The sequence below is a fragment of the Haliotis asinina genome, chromosome 2 (genome assembly GCF_037392515.1).
Source record: "Haliotis asinina isolate JCU_RB_2024 chromosome 2, JCU_Hal_asi_v2, whole genome shotgun sequence".
In the NCBI taxonomy this organism is placed as follows: Eukaryota; Metazoa; Mollusca; class Gastropoda; order Lepetellida; family Haliotidae; genus Haliotis; species Haliotis asinina.
In genome coordinates, this window is record NC_090281.1 from 75,756,370 (window position 1) to 75,781,952 (window position 25,583).

At 39.1% G+C, this 25,583-nt stretch overlaps 1 protein-coding gene across 1 annotated transcript; it reads left to right on the plus strand.

The window, feature by feature from the left end:
• The first annotated feature begins 2,189 nt into the window (after nucleotides 1-2,189).
• Nucleotides 2,190-25,570, plus strand: LOC137274335 (uncharacterized). Its single transcript, XM_067807483.1, has 10 exons — nucleotides 2,190-2,252; nucleotides 9,654-9,889; nucleotides 10,131-10,226; nucleotides 10,545-10,723; nucleotides 17,558-18,481; nucleotides 18,914-20,380; nucleotides 20,742-20,878; nucleotides 21,476-21,603; nucleotides 22,497-22,601; nucleotides 23,712-25,570. The coding sequence occupies exons 2-10, from the start codon at nucleotides 9,664-9,666 to the stop codon at nucleotides 23,864-23,866; spliced, it is 3,417 nt and encodes a 1,138-aa protein (XP_067663584.1). The 5' UTR covers nucleotides 2,190-2,252; nucleotides 9,654-9,663; the 3' UTR covers nucleotides 23,867-25,570.
• The last annotated feature ends 13 nt before the right edge of the window (nucleotides 25,571-25,583 follow it).

Genomic DNA, 25,583 nt, shown 5'->3' on the forward strand with positions numbered 1-25,583 from the left:
TGTTAGTTTTCTCTGATCTTTTCCTTGTCCGGGTTCAAATCACCATTCGATGTGTGAAGCCCATTTCTGGCGTTCCTCGTCGTGATGTTGCTGAAATAATGCAGAAAGCGGAGAAAATCCAAACTCCGTCAGTCAGTCTCTTCCTTGTGCACAGGAGACTTTTACGGCTATGTTTGATACTGATTTATCATATCTCATATCACTCATATACTTTATAAACTAGTTTTTACTAGAGATAAGTCGTCGACTGTTAAGTATTATACTTGCCTGCTTCTCACGATCTAACCAACAGATCAACCAACCATCCAACATCCAACCAACCTGAATCTAAATATGAACACAACCCAAACCCAACCCAAAGCCAAAGCAATGACCACGCAACCAGCCAGCCAGCCTACTAGGCAGTGAGGCGTATTTATTACAAAGAATGTGTAGAAAAGAACGATTAGAGCTCCCTTCACGTATGGATTGGTTTTACATCCTTGTTCTGATAACCTGAGAAACAAATACCTACCATGGCTTTGTTGGCGAATTGCGTGACGCATGATCTAACACGGGTAATTGAGTCTAACGGGGACATGTTATTCAAGTTTAACGCCCATAGGAAGCGGTATATCGAGGGCACCGACAGACGTAAACATATTTTGTGAGTATAACCGATAATAATACACGGCGAACATTACCCTTACATGTCACTGTTCTGGAGAGTACCCCTATAGCGGTTGTTAATACCTCAAACATGCGCAAGGATTGATTACAGATTGCATTAACACGATTGTAGGTTTACAAAACATTTTTGTTTATAAATAGACGTGAGGGATAGCTCGGCCTGTTCATTGAGGCAGTTCTATCACAGACCGTCACCCCTGGAGGTGAGAACAAGGTGAGGCAGAATTGTTATCCGTCGATTACCCAACAATCTTCAAGACCAAGAGACAAAAGTAACATACGGATATGAGAAGCACATGTGACTTTACCAAGATTCATAGCGCAATAGCGTGTTGTTGGCATGTCTTAAAATTCTAATCCATCTAATCTAATGTTTCCCCACATTCTTAAACAATAAGTAAGAATAGGCTGAATTTGTACATTGAAAAACAAATGGGATGGTACCATCCCTAATTTATCACTTACACCTAAACACGCAAAAGAGTCCCTTTTGCCCAATGTGAAAGCTCGACAACAGACGTCTTTACATTGCTTGTAGAGTTGAAGAGAAAACCAATATATTTATCATCTTTAGCTATAGAAATACTTCTTCCCTTGTAAAACCAGATTTCTTTTGCACAGGTGTGAAATACAACAATTTTAGTTTTGTTAATATTAACAGCAAGACCACATTCGTCACTATAGGAAGCTTAAATATTAATTTCATTTTGTAATCTAACAACTGTGTCAGAGACTAATATGACATCAACAGCAAAGAGCAACAGTAATATTTCAACAATGTCAGGTAACATTCCATGCATGCCCGATTCTCGAATATTATAAGACAATTCATTACTAAAGAATGAGAAAAGAATCGGAGTTACACAAGTCTACCATTCTGCCCCTTGAACCTGTGGACGTGAGATGGTAGTTGGTGTCAGATATCCCGGAGACTCTTTGGAAATGAATTCAAGGTATGTGTAGATGGTTTATCTAAATACTCAGGGAATGCAGAGCCAGCTCTTTAAAACCTGAAATATCACCAGCGGTAACGTAGATTCTACCATTAAGAGATCTGTGATTTAGGTGAAATATAATGAGTGGTTTAAATGACTTCTTGTTACATTTTAGCAATAATAGAGACAAATGACAGAGAGAGAGTGAGAGAGTATTACTTCAGGCAACATTTCACGTCGGGGAGCACCAGAAATGGGCTTTATACATTGTACCAATGTGGGTAGTAGTAGTAGTTGTAGTAGTAGTAGTAGTAGTAGTAGTAGTAGTAGTAGTAGTAGTAGTAGTAGAAGTAGTAGTAGAATTTAGAGATTCGAACACGGTACTATGGAGTAACCATGCAACGCTTTACCCATTTAGCCATCCAAGACTAAACACACCCCATGACATTCACTACAACGATGACTGTAACCTGTTTCTCCTAATACAATTTTACCTGTTTCTTTCCTTCTGGAGTTTTTAAAGACTGGGGTTTCCCTTCCGAGTTATCTTTGTAATGTGACCTCATACCCACCTAGCAAGGCTGACAGGCTGTTGTCTTCGTGCCTGGCCTCGGCCCTGTCGGACATCTTGGCCACTGTTAGTCACTGGTGAGTGAACATTTGTTTTAGTAAATGGTACTGTACCTCTTTTTCACGGTTTGGTATTAAAACTGATTTTCACTTAGCGAACATGTGTTTAGTGAGTGTAATTTCTAAGTGCGTAGATCCCTGAACATTCCATTCATAGCTGAACACCTTAGCGTAATGTTTCAAGTGATGTGATACAAGTTAATACTGTGGAGCTCTTAATGCGTACCCGGAATGCAAGCCGCGAGGATCAAGTGAAGAGCATTCGTTGATGTCGAAAAGAACTTATTCAAATGCAGTGTTGGTCAGTGGCCCATGCACAAAGTGATCTGCAACGTAAACATCAGTAAATCTGTTACTATAAAATAGGTTTATGAACGTGACTGCGCTGAAATTGTTTGCGGAACACGTGAAGTCCCTTTAATAAAGGCAGAGTCTCGATTTTCTGAATAAAATGGTTCCATTTTGGTGTAAAGGGATATATAGTGGCGAAAATTATGCGAATTGATCACTGCAAAAAATGTCACCAATGCTGGATAAAGTTGTATACACTGCATATCTTGCTGAGCGGGTAAGACTCGGGTAATTCCCGTCAAAGCCAAATTGCTTATTATTGCGAAGCTTCTATTGTTGCTTGACACTGCGTAGTCATATCATAAGTTTACTGGGAAACTAATTTGTAATTCATCTCAGTGGTGGCATGCTCTGGGAACCTATTTGTGTACCAATGGGACCCAAGCATTTTTCAGAGGTTTGGCTCTTATTTGAAACCTCCCTGCACATTACGACATTTTATTTTAAACATATTTTATAGAATCTGTTCATAAACAATAATCATAAAATGTAACGTAAAGGAGCCCAGAGAGATGCTTTGATTTATTTACATATAAATAATCCCAATTCAAAACAAGCGATCCTTGATTTGATGGATGAACTTAACCCCTGTGATCCCTGGCGGGAATTATATTTAGATGTATGAAGATATATACGTGGAAAAAACCCAAACCCTTGAAACAAGCACATTTATTAGAAAAACGGAAAAGTCTATCATTAGTTCTAAAACAGAACATTGTTACAGATCAGATCACTCAGTAATGTCGTTGTATATTGAAATTACATCTCTCGTAAAAGGAAAGATGTTTTTTTCAATTTAACAATGGTTTGTTATATGATCCCAAATATGTGTGAGAAATCAAAGGTATCATTAATGAAACTGTAGATCAACTCCAGACGACGATGGAAAGTACTAAAGATACATGATCAATTGTTTTTCGGGGTACTCGTGTGTAATATTCGAGGTCAGACATTAAAAAATTCAACTAAGAAAAAAGAAAGAAAAACGTACACTAGTAGAAGAATATAATGAAATACTTGAGAGCCCCGAAGTGAAACTAGATATTACTGACAGTGTGAACAGACAAAATTGAGAGAAGAAATTAATACAATAAAAGATCAACAACTTGAAATAAATAAATGCAAAACGGAAGGCATTATATTGAGATCAAAAGCAAAATGGTATGAAAAGGGAGAAAATCCATCGAAATTCTTCTTATCTCTGGAAAAAACAGAATTTCTTAAGCAAAGCAATAACTAAGCTGGAAACTGATGGTGGACAAATATGCGAAACACACGATATCATCAATCATACAAAGACCTATTTTCAGACTTTGTATACCAGTATACATGTCAAAGATGTCGATCTAGAATTTTCATTCCAAGATAAATACCTAGACTATCTGTAAACGAAGCCCAGTCTCTCGAAGGCGAAATACCATACGAAGAAGCAATTTCAGTTTTAAAAGATATGAAAAATAGAAAAAAGCCCTGGTCCATCTGGACTTACAGCCGAATTTTATAACCTATTTTGGAAAGACATCAATAAATACTTAATCAATTCATTAAATGAAGCATATCGGAAAGGTGAGCCATCTATAAGTCAAAAACAAGGTCTCATAACAAGGACAAACGTAAATACTTTAAACTTTCACTATTAGACATATCATATAAACTAGCCTCAGCCGTGATATCAGCACGTTTTTAAAACGTACTTCCTAATACATTTAGTGATGATCAAAAGGGTTTCATGAAAGGTAGATACATTGGAGAATGTACACGACTAGTTATGGACTACAAAAATATACGAATAAACCTGTACATTTGATACTCATAGTCTTTGAAAAAGCATTCGACTCAGTGGAATGGTCCTTTATCGAAAAATGACTTGACTTTTCTATTTTCGGACCCTCTGTCAACGCTTGGCTGAAAACATTTTACAATAACATAAACTCTAGTGTTCTGGAAACGTGTTTCCATCAGAATTCTTTCAAATTACGCAGGGTTGCAGACAAGGCGTCTCGCCGTATACATGTGTATGTTCCTCATAGTGGCAGAAATTCTGGCCCATATGACAAAACAAAAGGATTTAAGGAATAACTATGACTGATTTAGAATAAATACTGACTGAATTTGCCGATGATACAACTATAATTTTAGACGGGTCAGAACGCTCGTATACAGAAACATTACAAACACATAAAACATACGCTTCCTTCTCTGGCCTTGAAATAAATATTGACGAAACTAAAGTTGTATGGATAGGTTTGAAACAATATTCAAGTGCAATAATGCAGATAATAAAACCTTGACTGGTCACAAAAGCCGTTTGTACTCTTAGGCATTCTATTTCAGCATAATAAAGCCGAAATGGTGGAAAAGAATTATAAGATAAAATTTAAAAAATTGACAAAGTAACGACAATGTGGTCTCTGAGAGACCTTACGCTTTTAGGAAATTATCTGTTCTAAAGAGCATCTTTTCACCCCGTTGGCAAACCCTAATTAGAAACGATAGTGAACCTTCAAAAGAAATGTTTATATTTGGAAAGGTAAGCCTGATAGAATAAAACGATGCCTGATAACAAAAACATACCAAGACGGTGGTCTAAAAGTACCAGCAATACTTGAAAAAATTAAGTCCCAGAAATATGGATCAGAAGATTATTCGCAAATGGCACAAAATTAAACAATCTTTTATACACTTGCTCTGGTGAATAACTTGCAGTGACAAAAGGTATAAGAAATTCCATCAGAACAGTGAGAAGTCTGAAATTTTCAATATTTCTTTTTTTTTCATCAACTAAAACCAAGATACATAAATTCACAAGAGAGGTTTCATGTACAATGTAGCTGTGTCAAATCTAAAGTAATGGGTCAAAAATATAATGCCAACTCACCGAAGTCTTGGTGTGAGAGTGAGAAACAGGCTTACTGAATGCAACACAGCGAACGGTCAGGCAGCGGTTATGTAGCACAAAGCATTTATGATACGAAGTGTGACCCATAGTAATTATTACTCAAAACTCTAAACAATATGACCCATATAATAAATATTACTTAATTAATAATACAATTTACAGAAAATACACTCTCGGAGCATACTTCACAATCAGTGAGTAAACTAAACCTCATAGAAATGGGACATTTGTATCCGAACACACATTATATTCCAACACTCATCAGCCCATTCTGGAAAGACGTATTCGAAGACTCGTCTGAACTACAAGAACAAAGTAAATACGAAAATGACCTTTTCAGCAAACAATACATTATGGGCAAATGACAAGATAACAACAGAGAGAAACCAGTAGTATATGACCACTACCTACAATCAAGCGTAAATTTGTAAATGGTTTCTTGAAAGATGATAATACATTTCTTTCTTATAAAGAATTCGTAGAACTGTATGGGATTAAAACAAATTTCCTTGAATATACAGGGATATAATATTTATTGAAATAATAAGCGAAACAGAGTTCGTTCCACATTGATTTTCTAAAAGACTTACCTTTCATCCCCCTAATTTGGAAATACTACTCAAAGCTAAGAAAGGATCTAGCATATTTTACAACAGGCTCCTTCACAGGGATACTATAAACGAAAAACGGCTAATCTAAGTAAGTGGGAAAAAGAGCTGAACATAGATATCACACTTAATCTATGTACATGTACATTGTAAAATTTTATTCCATTTCGACCATCGTATGGTTCAAGCCACAAATGGATTCAATACCGTATTCTGCTTAGGATTCTTACAACCAATAAAGATTTACGTAAATACAAACTAATATAATCACCACTTTGTACTTTGTGTGATGTAGAAATAGTATCGATCTTTCATTTGTTACATGGATGCAAACATGTCAAAAAGTCGTGGCAAGATCTGTTAGAATGGATTTAGATGAAACAGACACCCATTTGAAACTAAACGCAGAAACCATTATTCTCGGACTCAAAGGGACAAGAAATGATGTATTAAATTTCATTTTCATATTAGCTAAAGAACATATATATACATGCATAAAGAGGTAGCCAGCATTGTACCTTCTCTCGCTGGTCTGAAACCAATATTGAATTACAATTACCAACTCCATAAATGTAATGCATACACCCACTGAAAATATGACACGTTTGTGACATTCTGGTCGTTTTGCCATAATCGATTTACACAGATAATAGTTTCGTAGTTTGACTTGCTCTATACACAGATATGCTGACTTGTCAATGCTATACCCATACCAAAAAGAAATAAAGGGTTAAAAAGAAAATTTATCTTTAAGACAGCTTTGAGAATCATGTTTCCTTCTCATACAGGACCACCAGGATCTCTGTCTCGTGAATACAACAATTTCTTCCTTGTAGACAACCAGACATATGCTGTGAATATAAAGTTAAGCGCCATCCAGTATAATTTGCGAATATAATTTGTCTCGGGAAAAAAACTGTCATAATTTGGTTTAGTACAAGTTTAAAGACAAAACCATTATTGAAATTATCTTTCACAGAATGTAAACGTTTTTGGAAAAACATGCACTTTGTTTTCCTCAAGAAGAATACATTCCCTTTAATAGTGTTTTCTATGGAGAATAGGGATAGATGTTTTGCTTTAAAAACAGTGTCATATATCTTTAACAATATTTCTTTTAATTGCAAATACAAATGATTACGATTATGATATCCCAAAATCAGTTAAAGATGAACCTTCTTTAAACATGGACTGGTCTTTGTCTGATTAGAAAATACAAGGCAATTAGGAAGTAAGATTCGTTGTATTTGGTATAGTTCACGTGGTACAACATCACGACTAATGTTATACCACCGGAGTGGATGAAGGGACAAGAGTAAATCAATGTAGATTATAAATCAAAACCCTATGCTAAATAAAGAGGGGCCTGCCAGAATAAAGTGACAGGCGAAACCCAAACAAACGCAAGGTAAGTAATATTCTGTATCTTTAGACTTGCATGAAGTTCAAGTGAAGAAGGGCAACTGTCCACTGTCACATATCCTGTTTGTATATAGCGAGGGCTCACACCCTAAAATAGACACAAGGCAGTTTGCGTTTTCAAGTGACTCAAATGAAGAACAGTTGCATTCAAAGACGTCTTTAGATAGAGAGACAGCTGCCCATAATGTAGACACAAAGTAGATAACATCAAATATCTTTACGTTGTCTGCAATGTAGACACAAAGTAGGTGGCACTACATATCTTTATGTTGTCTACAATGTAGACACAAAGTAGATATCATAAAAATCTTTACGTTGTCTGCAATGTAGACACATAGTAGATATAATTAAATATCGGTTCATTGTCTGCAATGTAGACACAAAGTAGATATTAAATATCTTTACGTTGTCTGCACTGTAGACACAAAGTAGATATCATTGCTTATCTTTACTTTGTATGCAATGCAGACACAAAGTAGATAGCATAACATATCTTTACGTTTTCACTCAAGGTGGACACAAGGTAAATAGTTTTACATATCTTTACATTGACACACAATGTGGACACGATTTAGATAGCATTACATACCTTTCCGCTGTCTGCAATATAGACACAAATTAGATAGCATTTAATATCTTTACGTTGTCATTCAATGTAGAAACAAGGTAGATAGCATTACTTATCCTACCTTCATATAAAATACTTTAATTTCAAAGGTCGACGACGCTTTACCAGGAGGCTGACAAATGGAAAAAATATTTCCTGCTGCCACGGTAACGGCCAGACTCTCCGCCGTATGACACACACTCGAATGACATAAAGATATGACGCATGCAGTGCCTGGAGTTTGAAAGTCATTCGATTAGGTGTTTTTTAAGTTCAACATATAGTTATTCGTCTCAAAGACTTTCACTTCATTTTTTAAACTATTTTATACATTGAATCGTTTGCACACTCAACCAAAACATATTTAACCATTTCTACAGTCGTTTCAAGCTTTTCAGAATATGTTTCACTGATTTTAAAAATCCACTGCCACAATCAAAAAATGCCATTTTGTTTACATGTCACATAGCTGGTAGCGATCTTCCAAATGATATTTGGTACATTTAACATGTCAGTAAGATAAATACTTTGTATGCTTCTCCCATGGATAATACGGTCTCGCCTACGCATGTTTGGGTGACACTGCTACAAAGAAGCGTACCCCAGACCGTATTACCTCGATAGAAGCATACAACTTATAGTGTTCATCAAACTATAACACATGATTAATGTTGATGTTTTCGTAAACTGTCTTAACAGCAGAAGATTCTGGCCAATTGCTTTACGAAATTCATACATAATGGCATTGTCTTATTAGGCGACCAGTTCTCACTGGTGTCCCCCGGTTTTATGTTTCAATCAATAATCGGGTGAGATGTTTTCCTCTCAACAATATATGCCATAAAGGAAGGTAAATATAAATATTTTACTCTGTTATTTAGTTGCATGTTATAAGGAAATATTTTGAATGAAAGACATTCTTGACTACAATAAATATCAATAGAAATTCCTATGGTTTTCTTCCTGGGTTTTAATGGAATGCATCATAGTACTCCGGCTGTTATACATTCTGAACCAAATTACCGTCAAACAAGATACGAAAACATAAAAAAACGGCTGATACACACAAAGCACAGAAAGGGGAAATCCGTTCCACTAGTGAGATTAACCTGGTGTTTAAAAAGGAAACGTGTCCTATTCCCAGATAATTGTGTTAACTAAAGTGAGTGATTTGAGGTTTTAGCAATATTCCAGCACTATCACGGCGGGATGCACCAGAAATGAGCTTCACATATTTTATCCATGTTGGGAATTGAACCCAAGCCTTGGCGTGACGAGCGAGCGCTTACCCGCTTTTCCACCCCACCGCTTACGTAAAGACACACAACTGAACGTGAAAAACATATTTAATTCATCGAGAACTTGGGCAGATAAAATACATAGTTTGTTCTCTTTTTTAAGAAAAGACAAAGTTCACAACTAATGCCTTCGTTCGACAACATTACAACACATATATGCTTGTGACTTTTAGAAAAGACAAGGTGCACAACATGTCAGACTGAAATTGTTCATTGCGGTTTGATTCTCACCAGGATATCTGTGATGTTGCTGCTACTGTTGTCGCTGTTGTGCGTGCCGGGAGTCGTCACTGTCAACAACGATATTTTAATGGATGGCGATGTGATTCTTGGGGGACTGTTCAGTATCCAAGACTATAGAGAGGGACGCTGTGAGAGTATAGTTCCAAGTTCCATACAGGCCCACGAAGCGATAAGATGGTTCTTTAAGAAGCTAAATGAGAGGAACTATATTGCAAATGTCTCCCTAGGTAGGTTCCACTTTTCAAATTCTGCATCGGCATGCAGCTGGAATATTTCGGTGCTAAACAAGAAAATCATTTTGTTGCATTTGACAGTTAATATTCCCAAACCACTTATCCAGCTTCATGTAAGAATGCCTAGTTTTGATAACTTCACATGACTGATGAAATACTATAATATCAGTTTTAACAATAAATTCCTGATAAATAAATGACATACATGACCAGTACCTGACTTTATATGTTGCAGGTTTACATGCATACAAAACCTGTGGTCAGCCCCCTTTGGCGGTAAAGGCGACCATTGCCATGACGAATACATGGGATGGTATATCGAAACTTCAAGGTAAGGCTTGTGGATATCATGACATATTTCGCTTGTCATCTTCAGTCGTCGCTTGTAGCATCCATCTGTTCTGCGCTGCAGTTCAAGGTGGTCTTTCTATGGTTATATAATTACACCACGATTTCACCATGCCATATTTTATTAACAGATCATTGTTCAAATCAGCATATTGTAAACTGTAAACTCTAAAGTTATTTTATCCAACAAAAATAGAACGTTAAGCTTTGTAGATATACACCATCTGGTTCATTATTTATCAAATATGTCATGAGAAGTATTGCATGCTGATAATGCTATAGTGAAATCTGATCATATTAGGTGTTGTTGGACCCGACTTCAGTTCAGAAACTCAGGACGTATCTCGTCTGCTGAGTTCCCTTCCAGAGGAAGATCGTCTGCTGCAGATCAGCTACTCCGCCACAGCCGCCATCCTCTCTGACAAGAGTATCTACAGAAACCTGTATCGGGTCATAGAAACGGATGATGTGCAAGTGAGGGTAAGATTTCCGAAATGTTTTGAGAGCTATACATTGGGCTGATTTGGCAGTGGTATTCAAACACTGGTAAAAGATGGCGAAACTGGATCAGAAAAGCAGGGATCGTATGAATCAGTCACTGAATTAAGGTTTGTTTGCAAGAGTTTCAGTAGTGTTGAGCCGAAAAAAACATTAAAAAGCATTATGCTGACAAATCAAAGATCATAATGTTGCTGTCCGAATCGAACCGACTGCTGCTTGTTAGGACAATGCTTAAAAAAATATATAATTATAAGAACATAAGGACATCGTCTACAAATAGTAGTTATAGTATTCCCAGAAATTATTGAGAATCATGTTGCGTCATGTAAGTCATTACGTTTATTAACTTCTGGCGTTTTACTTACATAAACATGTTAAAACATCATCCTTTTACAGTCTCAGTCTTGTTTTAGTACTTTGTTAGACCTCCTCGCTCAGCAATGCATGCCTGAATACGCCTAGGCACACTACCCATCAAAGTTTGTAGGTAATCGTGTGACAGGGTATCCCAATATTGGACCACCTCGGCCTTCATATCTTCAATATTTCTCAGTCCCTTTTGGTTTATTCTGTCCTTCATGACTCCCCACACGTTCTCAATTGGGTTTAGGTCTGAGCTGTAACTGGGCCAGTCTAAAACGTGAACATTTTCGCCCGAAAACCACTGTTTTGTGTAGCGCGCAGTGTGTTTTGGGTCATTATCATGCTGGAAAACCCAATCATCTTCATACAATGTTTGTGCTGTCGGAAGAAGGTGACCATTTAGAATGTCAACGTATCTTCCTTTTGTCAAGTTTCCCGTGAAAACACACAATGGCGTCACTCCGCGAGCCGATATGCCACCCCACATGTGAAACTTCGGGCTATGTTTTGGTCGCTGGTAGATAGGTTTGACAGTATCTTTGGTCCAAATTTTCACACAATTAGGGAAAAGCCAAACAGAACTTTCATCCGAAAAGAAAACATTATCCCAATCTTGATTTTCATGAGCCCGACACCAGTTTAAACGTTTTTCCTTTTGTGCATCTTTCATCAACGGCGAGGGAATTCCACGTTTTTTCACCCAATTAAGTCTCTGTAATTCCTCCCTAACTGTTTCATTGCATACCTGAGGACTTCCTCTGCTAATCATTTCATTTCTGATGTTCTCAACACTTTTCAATTTGCCTCTACTCACAATCTGCCCAAGTCTTCGGCGATCCACAACACTGAATTTCCTAGGCCGACCTGCCCCTGCTTTGTGCTCTATCCCGGTTCCTGTTTGAATATTCTTCAAAGTTCTGTATACTGTAGACAGAGGAATACCATGTCTACAAGCTAACACTTTAGCATCAGCCTCACCCCTTTCAAAATCATCTAGAATGAGCTTTCTTTTCTCTCTTGCTGTAAATTCTGCCATGTCAACACAGGAAGCCGTCTGCTCAGACAAGGGAGATAACTCTTGACGTAATGAGCTGCCTTCTAAGCCTTCCAGAGTTGTCTCCCTTATTTAGTATGCTTAGTGCATAGTGAAAGCCCTTTTTCCAATCTTAGCATCATTAGAAAAAAACAAAGATTTTCTCAATAATTTCTGGGAACACTATATACCGAAAGCTTACAAATCATCCTGGAGCCAATCAAAGCAATGATCTATCTTCGTTGCCTCGAACAACCATCAATACCAAAGTGCAATGCCCGTTTCTCTGTGTCAAATGGCAGTAAATCGGTTGAAAACGCTTTTCAGTGTTGACAGTTAAAATATATATATACATCTACGAAATGATTATGGTGTAACGGTTCTTCATGTACTTGTATAGCTTAATATCTTCACTGCTAGGTGTCAAATACATTCACACAACCGAAAGATGATTCATCCCAAGTTTCGTTTCAGGCCACGTTTGGTTGTTAAATTGTGATCTTATCATGCACGTGTAAGCTAGACTGAATAGCATAAACAGAAAAGAGTCGTCTGTAATTCAAAATGTATGCATTTAAATCTCGACAGTATTTATATTAGAATAATCACCTGACGTCATAAATGCAGTTTATCTTATAGCAATGTACACTATATTTTAGAACGCAGTACAAAAAGGAGTATTATTTCTAGAGAATTTCCTTGTTGGTGTTACATATTTTGCGTAAATTGTTGCAAAATCACTGTCCAGTTTATTACGTGAATATCAGAAGTTAGGCATAATCTCATGACGGGAAAATGGGATATCTGTCATATATCATACAAGACCAGAATACAAAATATACACTAAATCAATATACCTATTAAAAACCTACGCGCCCTTTGTAGGAAACAAATAAAAATAGTCAGGTCGACAAAATGTCAGTTTGAGAAACAATTGTCTCTTGTGGCTTTTTACTCGGTTGATACTGTCAGACAAATAACCAGCGGTACGAACAAAAATTAACCCACAAATAAGCATTTGTCTTTTTTTGCCGTTGCGATAAAGTGCGATGAACGGAAACACAGCGTCAAAGAGTCCCTATTTTCACCAGGCGTTACTTACGTATAAGGGGAGATAACTTGCTTGGAGGAACCTTATGTGAGAATGGTCTTGTCAGTGTCTTGTCATGTTTCGCAGCTTCAGAAAACTTAAGTCTTTTACACTTATGTATACATTAAACAGCTGATATAAGTGATATGCTTAATATTCATTAACATAGTAATTTCTCCAGGCGGTGAGTAAAAAGATGACATGCAATACATCACATCGTTTCTTTTGCACGTGTTTGATAACACCTTGGAAACAGAGACACACAAACACATATAACCTTACACGATTATTATTTTTATTATTAGTTTTACAGATTAAAAATTTAAATGCAGCAGAGAGGGTTCGGGTGATCCTGGCACAGTCAGGCTGGTCAAGCTCATCATCAGCTCAGGGCCCTCACCCTGTCTACACACAACCCAGACAGCGAATGGGACTTCTCCCAGGAAACACTGCCCAGTCGAACCCACCAAGAACTTTCCGGAGAATATGGAGGATCCCCAACACTACAGCCTTCTGCATTATCCAGATTGTCAGAAGGGCTGTGCTCCCGGTGGAGAACCCGGGCACTCTCCTCATCTGCGCCAAGAGATCAGGAGGTAACAAACCAAGGGCACCAAGAACAATAGGGAGCTTGACGACAGTGAATTTGGGATGCAAGCGAGACATTTCAAAGGCGAGGTCCGCATATTTATCATGCTTTTCATGAATCTTGCCAATCGCATTGCTGTCAAAAGGGACAGAAAATTCTATGATATAAATAATGTCATTGCCTTTATCAAAAAGAGCAAGATCGGGTTTGTTGGCTGGAATTCGTCTCAGGCTGTATATTGGCCTATTCCAGGGAAGCTTAAAAGCATCATTTTCCAGGACGCCTTGGACATGTTCAGGGTCGTACCATGGATAGACCTCGGGGTCAAAGCCACAGGCATGGCGGAGACGATAGTAAAAGCAGCGAGCCATGCCATCATGTCTTTTAAGATAAGCTGTTTGTGCCAAGGAAGGGCATCCACTGACAAGGTGTTGGACATTCTCTGTAAAATCATTTCATTTCGACATTTCATATTGATATTTTCTTTAGGAATAACGTTCTGGCGATTGCGGGTGGGAAGTGACTGGTCCTGAGCAGCAAAAAGGAAGCCCTGAGTTTCACATTTGAGACCAGTTGACTTCATCCAGGCGAAGGAGTCGGTTGGATTGCTGTTCTGTTCCACACACTGCATGTAAACACGATGCAATGGCTTCTCAGACAGCTTCTCCACAAAGGACCGACTCTGGGCTGACTTGGTGAAGGAGTTCACCTGGTTTACTCCCATCGCTGTACCGTCCAGCAGTACATCACCATCAACAAAATCAACTTCAAATTTCAAATTGTGTCCAACAACCTTGGCACGCTTAAAATAGCTGTGGAATACCTTGCTTTCATCATGAGTCATGACGTGCATCACCAGAGGATGATCCGATAAATAAATATGTGCAAAAATGCACAATAGAATTCTATCATGAAGAGCTTCCACATTAATCAAACCCCGACCTCCAGAATTGATTGGCATGTATAAACGATTAAGAGAGGAACGAGGGTCGTGTGCTTTGTTATCAGACATGATCCTCCTGGTCAGGCGGTCAAGATCCTGGATGTCCTGTTTTGTCCAATCAACTACTCCAAAGGAATAGGAAAGGACTGGCACAGCAAAGGTATTGGTGGCTTTGATCTTGTTTCGAGCATTTAACTCTGAGCTCCAGATTTTCTTTAAACGAGATTTATACTCGGCCCGAAGTTTATCTTGAATCTGGGCATTCTGGAGCTTGTCTCGAACTTGCATTCCAAGATAGGTGTAGGCCTGATCTTCCACAAGATGCTCAATAACTCCTCCCCCTTGTAACTTGACCGATCCATCATTAGTTACCTTGCCACGTTTCAAATGAAGAGTACTACATTTGTCGAGTCCAAATGTCATGCCAATATCATTAGAGAAGGACTCGACAAGGAGAACCTGTTCTTTCAAATTGGTATCTCCTTTGGCAAGGAGCTCGATGTCATCCATGTAGAGGAGATGAATAAGAGGTGTTGGGGAACTGTGCTGAGGAGGCCCGGGATGGTAATCTTCCTCCCTGTTGAGCAGGAAACTCAAAGGATTTAGAGACAGACAAAAAAGCAAAGGACTGAAGGAGTCCCCCTGGAAAATTCCCCTTCTGATTGGGATAGATTCCGAAGTCTGCACCTCTCCTTGCGAGTACATCTCAAGTTGAGTCGACCAGCAACTCATTAAAGACTTGAGTACATCAAGTAGTCGCTCAGGGAGGTCAATACACTGAGGACACTTCAGAATCCATTCGTGAGGGACAGAGTCATATGCTTTTTTGTAGTCAATCCAGCACATGGAGAGGTTGCGGTGGTATGTTTTAGCCTCTTCCAAAATCATTTTCTGTACAGGAAGTTGATCCTTGCACCCCCAACATCCCTTTCTCGCCCCTTTCTGCTCTCTGTAAATTATCTCATTTGAAGAGCAGTAAAATGACACGAGGTTTGTCAAACACCCTGTGAATAATTTGTATTGAGTATTTAGACATGTGATAGGGCGGAAGTTTTGGGGATCAGTCAAGTCTCCTCTTTTGAGGAAGGAGTATTGTGCGACCTTTGCAGAACCATGGAGGAACATCACCTGTGTCCACAAGAGAATTAAAGCAGTGAAGTAATGGTGTTTGGACACAGGGAAACAGTTTCCAATACTGGTTTCGAATGCCATCAGGCCCTGGAGCTGTATTAGATTTGGACTTTTTAATGAGACTTTTCAGGCAATCTGGTGATATGTAACAGCCAAACGACCTAGTTACTTTCTCATGCATTGCATGGTCATAATCACTGACCCATGGTGCCTCCAGGTTACAGTTGCCGGGTACAGACCACAACTGTTTCCAGAACCTTTCATTGGCAGCCATGGGAGGCCTTTTATCATGCTCACCATCACCACTTCTTTTAGGTTGCCTATAGAATTGCTTTTCATTATTTTTGAAAAGTTTGTTTTGTTTGATAAATTTGTTTTTCTTTTCCCATTTTTTCATTCTTTCAGACCAAAATTTTATTTTTGCCTAAAGGGAATCGACAATTTGGAGCAGTACCTTTTCTTTTGTTGTTTTGTACTGTAATTTTAATTTTCTCCAAATTGACTTTTGTCATTTAGACATGGGATTCCCTAATGATCTTAATTTCAGGCACAGCTCTATCCAGGAAATATGTTTTCTTGTTTCTGTTATTTTAACTTGAAACCGGTTTTTCTTTGGCTTATTGTTCTCAGTATTGGGAGATTGTTCTTTGGAAACTGTGTGAAGTTCCTCCAAAGTTCGAGCGGCAGCATAGACACAATTTACTTCATGTAATGAACAGTCCGCAGGAAGTTTTAAAGAGATAATTTCATTAAGTAAATCAATTTCATTTTTGGGAAAAGACACGTTTAGTTGTTTAATTGGCCTCCGTGTCCAACAACTTTGGCACGCTTAAAATAGCTGTGGAATTCCTTGCTTTCATCGTGAGTATTGACATGCATCACCAGAGAATAATCCGATAAATAAATATGTGCAAAAATACACAATAAAATTCTGTCATGAAGAGCTTCCACATTAATCAAACCCCGACCTCCAGAATTGATTGGCATATATAAACGATTAAGAGAGGAACGAGGGTGGTGTGCTCTGTTATCAGACATGATCCTATTCTACCCGTATGATTGTGCCACACGTGTTATATCTGGGATTCCACTTTTACAGCGGAATTGTCAGGGCCGATCTTGTGTGATAGAGATTAGGTTCCTGAGTGTGGGTTCGAATACTGGAAGGAACGTAACTCAACAAAGGTACCATCCGTATCATTGTGTCATTCCGACAAGCCAGATGACTGCTCAAACCCATCTCGTGGCAATGTTCTCGGTCGGATCTTGTCTAAGCGCAAAAGGGCTAGGTTCATTTCCAAGAAAAGATAACTCTGAATTTAGAAACATGGTTACCCCTAGAATCTGAATTAATACAACAAGAAACCCACTTAAAATAAGTTTCTTATGTCCTTAGTAAATATCAGAAACAAGGTAAGTTCATATGGACGGACATGATAAGGAAATTCGAAACTATTTGACTCATATATTATTTTACTACCCGCGATTTGATTAGTTTGCCACGATTCTTAGCAAAAACGGCATACAATGCAGGTACGAGTCTTCTTGTAGGTCACGGAAAGAAGCGAGTAGCTACGAATGGAAAAAGGAACTAGAATCTGTTATATCTGACCACTTTCTAAATGACATTTACAGTCACAGTGTGATTAATATTATTCTTTCAGCTTATGGTTCATTTGATGAAGTTACTTCAGTGGAACTACATCGCTATTGTGTATGAAGATGACACCTACGGCAGAGAAGGAGCCGAAACTCTGAAATCCATGGCAGAAAGTCACGGTATATGCATACCCGTGATCGATTCAGTAACGTCGGGATCCCCGAGCGACCATCTACGAAAACGCTTTGAGTCAATTAAGGATAAGATTCAACAAGAGTCACAATCACCAGTCCTTGGCTTGGTTTTTTTCGGACAAGCTGAAACTGCCAAAGCGATGTTCACTTACCTTGAGATCACACTCAACAACTTCCAGATGATAGTTTCCGAGTCCATTCGTGAAAGCGAGTCATATTTGATGAAGTCCGACGGAAGCGTGTATCCATTAGCAAAGGGACTTCTCACTCCAAGTCCACCATACTATGATGTCGAGCTGTTCACATTACATTGGCAGTCGCTTCATGAGAATGGTACAGCTATGTTAGAAAGCATACAAAATAATGATTGGTTGTTGAAATACATGGAAGAAATAACCAAGTGTTCTCTGACAAATGAAACAAACGTTCCACAATCCTGTCTTCAGCGGTCCACAGCTTCAATACAAAAGGACAAACTCTCCATCTATACCAACTACGCACTGGTGGCTGCAGCCGCTTTTGCAAAGACATACAAGACATTATATGAGAAGAAATGTCCTCAACAAACAGGTACATGCAAGGAGCTTGAGGATTACATCTCCAACAAGGCAAAGTTTATAGAGGAAATGTCTTCAGTGGAAGTCAACCCTGCCGTTGAATTTCCCGAGCTGTCACCCTTTCGGCTGAAGTTCGGATTCAAGAATGGAGAACTTATGTACAGAGAAACAGGAAACTATTCCACCTTCACTGTTTACAATTACCAGCAATGTGACACTACGTTTTGCTATGTTCAGGTGAGATGAATATATAATTATGCATTGCTTTGTGTTTATGCAGGCATGTTTTATTATTCTTGAGGTTGGATATACTCGTACCAACATATAGAAATGTCAAAACAGTCAAGACGGCAATATTATTGACTGGGATCACTTGAGGGAGTCACTGAGTATGTTTAACGTCGCTTTTAACAATATTCCAGCAATACCACAAAGGGGTACACCAGAAATGGGCCTTACACATTGTTCACAAGATCGAACCCGGATCTTGGTCGTCACGAGCGAACGTTTTAACCACTAGGCTACCCCACCATGCTGGTATCACATGAACTATCCATACACATAGAGAGCAAAATTTATTTAATTTTCCGGATTCCTTTGTTACTGAAACGTCGACCCACATATTTGACTGAACGAATTCCTCATTCGCAAACTATTCTATAATTGTAGGTTGCGGACTACGATGGTGCAAACCTGAATGTATCGACGGACCGCATCAGATCCTATACAAGAAATGGTGATGAAGTTAAAAGGCCGGTAGCGGCCCAGTGTCAGCCGTTGTATACCTGCGATGCATGTATTCGAACCATCATCCTGACAGATGTGTTATACATTCCTGGAGATTACTACATAGTAGGACTTGTTCCTATCCACAACAAGAAGCAAGAAGACCTTCTGCAGTGTGGCGAGTTAAGGACCGCCGATAGTGTAGACATTGCAGAAAGTATTTCATTTGCGGTTAAGAGAGCCAACTCGCACAAAACTACATACAGGTCTGCCTTCGGGGCGAAAACAGTAGGTTTGATTCTGATTGACACCTGCAATAACCCCTTTCGGGCAAGAGAGCAAATCATACAGTTGCATCGAGGTGAACTGAAATTGTCATCTAAAGTTAACAGTTCCTTGATTGTTGATAACATAATTGGATACGTTGGTCCATACAGTAGCGCTGTGACAGTGCCAGTGTCGACACTCTTGGCTGAGATAGATACGCTTCTCATTGCAATCGCTGCCAGCTCTGTTGTCCTCAGTGATCGGGCCTTGCATCCAACACTCATGAGAACAGTTTCTCCTGACAACAAGCAAGCTGATGTCATAATGCACCTTGCTAAGATTCTTAGTGCTAAGTATGTTCAGATATTGTACACAGATGAAGTGTATGGTATCACGGGGAAGGAAGCGTTAGAAAAGTCCGCAAAGATCCACAAAGTCTGCATCGCTCAATCTCTGCAGATACGGGATTCAACTGATGCTTCGAACTTCAAGGGGTACGTGTCTGAATTGAGGAAATTTCGCCATGCTAGGATGGTTATCGTGTTTGTGCGCTCACACGTGGCACCTATTCTAATGACTGCACTCAATGAGGAGGTGGACATTGGGGAGTTCGTTTTCATAGGCGGAGAAAGTTGGGGAAAACGCATGCAGGTCCTGACGAATAACTTTAAACTCCGCGGCAGTTTTACCATAGGGCAGGATCTGCCACGGAACACGGCTTTTGAAGACCATTATCGTCAAATAGCTCTCCACCAAACAGAAAATCCGTGGCTGCAAGAATACTTAGAAGAACGTAACAAATGTCATTTCCCTTTGAGCTTTAAGAAGAAAAACCAAATTCAGTGTAGCTCTACCGTCTTAGCGGCATACCGTCCAACAGACACATGGGTGCCGTTTGCCATAAATGCTGTGTATGCTCTGATAATTGGCTTTAATCAAATCCTTGAAGACACTTGCTTTGGGTCGTTCCCCAATTGCCCCGAGTATTCCACTGCTAAACTAATACAAAAGGTTAAAGCCGTTCGCCTGGACATGTATTACGATGGCAGATATGTCCGTGTGTTCGACGACAGCGGCGAAGGGAATGTAGCTTACACAATCTATCAGATTATCAGAGAAGGAAGTGCCCTTAGTTACAAGAAGGTGAGTAATACATAAACTAATTCATTATATTTATTTTCTTGCACACTGTTGTTTATGATTATTTGTTGTTTAGCGTCAATATTCCAGGTATATGGCGGCGGTCTGATAACAATCGAGTCTGCACCTGACATTCTAGACTCCAGCATCAACCGCAACGATCTGAGCAATTAGAATGCTGTGATATGTATCAACTAAGTCAATTAGCCTGAACCACCCGTTTTTCCAACGATTCCTTTTTCTTTCACAATACGCGATACAAAGGATTGTTTAAGATCAATATGAGATAACATGAAGACTTAACATTTTATATATCTTCAATGGCTGTAATGTCATACCAATGTACACAATGTCTACATTCCAGATTGGAACGTCTGAACATGGTGTTCAGTTTGTGGTTTCCAACCTGGATACCTCGTTTGAAGTGGACCTGTCATCTAGTTGTCAGAACGACGTTGACTGTGGCATATGCTCCAGACAATTCAATGAATCTGGTTTAAGGTAAAATTAGTTTATATCACACTGCTTCCGACTTGCCTGCAGGACCGCCGTTACAGATATTGTGTGACTTACACAAGTTCCATTACTGTGCTATCAATCTCACATATCGGGTTCAGCTGGCATTCTTTGTGTATCCCGCCTAATATTTTAAGAGTATTCTACCTAACATAGCCCTCATTGTAGGAGCATTCCTCACATACATTTGTATGTGTTGTTGTTAAAGCATTCTGATCATACAGTTGTCAATGCTAGAGCATTCTGCCCAACACAACTGTCATTATTACAGCATTCTGCCTCACACAGGTGCCAAAATAAGAGCATTCTACCTGTCATATCACTGCTGGCGCATTCTACCTGTCACTTCTGTCACTGTTAGAGCATTCTGCCTCACACAGGTGTCAATGTAAGAGCACTCTACCTGTCATATCACTGCTGGCGCATTCTACCTGTCACAGCTGTCACTGCACTCTGTCTCACACAGGTGTCAATGTTAGAACATTCTGAGCTGTCACTGTCATAGCTGTCACTGTTGGAGTTTTCAGCAACATACAGAACTCCACCTTGAAACACCTGTCATTTTTTCTGTGTTCCGTTCAGCCATCCCGGGAACACTGACAATGTGCCAGTTATCATTCTTGGCGTGTTTGTGGCTGTGCTGGTCATCTTGGTCATCATGCTGGTAGTTGTTCTGGTCAAGACGTGTCGAAGAGTAGCTTCCATGGACGGTGAGATACGTTGTTCATGTTTTCCACTTTCCCATATCGGTTAAGGTTTGTAGTTAAGCAGACTGTAATTTACATATAATAACCATCCGATAGTGTCAAAGTAAATTAAGTTCATTTTCATTTTCGTGGATCGTACTAAAGTAGATCATTCACATATATGATATTTCTTTCATATGAAAAGGTCACTCTCGTTTTTATGTTTATAAGTCGTATAGTCAGCTCCTTCCATATGTTTATATCACGGATGCATTCCGAATAATACTGTGATAACATTGCAAAACCTTTAAAAAATCATCAGAAGACAGAATCTATTGTACGAGTCCAACTGTACGTTAAGCCTTTGTTCGAACCACTCGTAACCGGTAGTGATACAAGGGAGTAGCTCCTGAACTCACGCAAAGCAGGTCCATTGTTCTAATACATAAATTATGGAAACAGTGTCATAAAAGATGATAAAAATCTTTGCAGCGTGCATATGTTTTGTCAAAAATAGGAATGGTTGTTTCTGGTCATTCCATTTTAGGTAGAAAAGCGTATGTCCATCAGTGACAAAACATGACTTTCTGTGTTGTTAAGGTGATAGTTGCCCCGGTATAAATGTTGTTGGTGATGGGATAAGGTGCACTCTACTTTTCAATCAATCAACCAATCAGTCAATCAATTTACGTAGTCGCACGTCGACTCAGTTATAACCATCTATTTCTTTTGAAAAGTGAAAACGATTTCGTCACTTTTATCATATGGAAGAATCAACCAGGTACTGTAACTATTTTCCAAAGGTAGAAATGCTCATGTCTTTGAAATAAGCTATAAGAATTGAATACTATTGTATGATTATGTAGAATGTTTTTGCTGCTTCTACTAATATTTGTTTCTCATATCATAATTTGCAGCATCGAGGTTTGACCAGGACGATCATTACCATGAACTTGGTCATGTGGCTGACAGGCGGTCACCAGTCCAGTGCAAGGGACCTCCGAAGTCAGAAAATAACCACGGTAAAACGTGCAGTTCAGTACCTACTCCCCTAATATGTGCCTTTATACGTCATATGTAATAACGCTCGTCACACTTGAATTTGTCATAGAATCTTTCGCAAACCCACGCTTGTCGTAAGAGGCGAGATCGGGTGGTGCGGCTCGTTGACTTGGTTAACACGTATCATCTTTATCTCAGTTGCCTAAATAGATATTCATGCTATTAATCAATCTAGTCCGTACCCGATTTACAGACTGTTGCCATGTAGCTGGAATACTGCTGAATGCGTCGTAAAACAACAAACTAAACCAAACCAAACTATTCTTGAGTCATGACATGCCGGTGGTTCCAAAATACTTCTCACACGATCTCACATCCTGATGTCCCCCGACATTACCTTTCAAACACGTCTTCTACCTTGTCTTCTCTTAAAGCAGGTTGAGTGCGTGTAACATGTTCAGAACCGCCAGATGCGTTGTAAACTCTCTAATTTAGATGAATATATGTTACTGTTCCAATATATTAACTGAAATTAAAGGTAAACTTTGAAGCGCGATGAACGATGACAATAACATTAAAGCGCTCGTACAATGCGTTTCTGGGTCCCATGATTCAAAACATACTCAGTGCTTGAGCCTGTGGTAAATTCCGATCGATGTAAATACTGTGTAGTCTGCTATCAGTGCATGCTTGAAGTTGACAACCAAAACCGAAAGTAAGTGCACCCGTTTCTGGCTTGCCTCATTTGGAATTTTCCTTTTGCCAGTTTGGGTGTGGTTACTCAAACTCGCCCACTGATGTAATCAAACCTTGAAGGTCCGGTCCCTTAGAATTGGCCTTCGGCAACCAAGTATGGTAATTGACTAACGGAATCGGATGGTCAGGCTCGTTGACTTGGTTGAGACTTATCATCGTATTCCATCTTCGTAGATCGATGCTGTTTCTGTTGATCACTGGACTATCTGGTCCAGACTCGATTATTTACAGACCGCCGCCATGCAGATGGAATACTGCTGACTGCGCCGTTAAACAACGACAACTGTAGCGCTGAAATAAGACCGAAGAACAGAAACTCCACTATTGATTTAATTTAAACCGGCTATTGAGCATACCTCTACGGTATATTTCAGTGCAAGGAGGAATGTCAGTCTCAAATGAGTACTTGACGGCCGTCCCAGGACCACATGAGCTTCGAGATCGGTCCGTTCGTAGACCAGCTGGAGAAGAAGGTGAACACTCTCCCGTTGAAGTGAATGCGGGCATGGAGACGGGCTCAACAGCATAGAGGTCACTGTGGACAAACGAACTCTGTTACTGTGCTTTGATACGAATGTCGGGCTGCGAGACTTGGCGATGACTTAGTGGTGTTACTCTCAATGTTTTTATTTTCATTAAGACTCAAAGAATATTCATTTTTTTAAACTGGCTCACTATACAGTATGGCTGCACACATACCGCCATATTGTGAGAGAGATGGAGTATGGTGTTAAGCCGCCTTAGCTCTGTTTCAACAACATCACGGCCGGGAATACCAGAACTGGTCTTCACACATTATTCCTCATGTGAGGAACCGAACCTGAAGGCGTGACTGGCGAACGCTTTAACCACAAGGCTACCATACCGCTCCACCACCGCATTGTCTAGATGTCCAAAATAATGATCGTGAACATGATATATATATATATTTGTGGTATTGGTGGAAATTTTGCATACACACCTATGCAGTATATATTCACTCTGACTTGGGATATCCCTTTGAATGTATTAACCAGTCTTTGTTATTGATAACATATTATCTTAGTCCACGCATTGTGGATGTGAGTGAGTGAGTTTTGTTTTACTCAATTTTCAGCAATATTTCAACAATGTCACGGCGGGGGATACCAGATATGGAACTCACCCACTGTACCCATTTGTGGAATCGAACCTGGGTCTTTGGAGTGATGACCGAATGCCTGAACCACAAGGCTACCCCACCGCCCTAATGTGGACATAATAAGCATTATGCGTCACGTTATATCCACTAATAATTGAATGTGTTTGACCCTTAATATTTACTGATAGTTGTGTGCACATAATACCTGTAATAACCACTGATTGTTGTACACTATTGTGTTTATGACCCGTTATATTCACTGATAGTTGTATTATTGTGCTTATGACCCTTTATATTCACTGATAGTTGTATTATTCTATTCATGACCTTTTATCTTCACTGATAGCATATGTTATAAACATGACCCGTTATATTCACTGATAGTTGTATTATTGTGCTTATGACCCTTTGTATTCACCGATAGTTGTATTATTCTATTCATGACCCTTTATCTTCACTGATAGCATATATATATATACATGACCCGTTATATTCACTGATAGTTGAATTATTGTGCTTATGGCCCTTTGTATTCACTGATAGTTGTATTATTCTATTCATGACCCTTTATCTTCACTGATAGCATATATATATACACATGACCCGTTATATTCACTGATAGTTGAATTATTGTGCTTATGGCCCTTTGTATTCACTGATAGTTGTATTATTCTATTCATTCTCTGTAGCCGCTTATAGGTGTACAGCAATGCACGCATCATCCTTTATAACCAATGACAGTTGTTTTGGAAGATATTTGGAATGTACACATCCAAGATCACTAATGGTGTACGTCTTTGTTGTGTGAATGGGAATCCTAATGGTGCTTCTTCTTGTGGTCCTAATGGTGCTTGAATTACATGTCAGTGTTATGTTGATGCCAGAATAAATGTTTATGGACGTTCCAAACAGTAATCTCTAAACAAAGTGGTTCAGACTATAACTTCCGAATTTTCACTTTCGGCTACTTACATGTAAATGTTAAACCATTGTAGGATGGTATTTCGACATGCTGCATTCCGTCATTTCCGAAAACCTGGTTAGAGAAATAAAATCATGTTCATGTACTGGAAGAAGTAATTATGCTTGTAAACCTACATTCCGCATGACAAATATGTGTTTACTT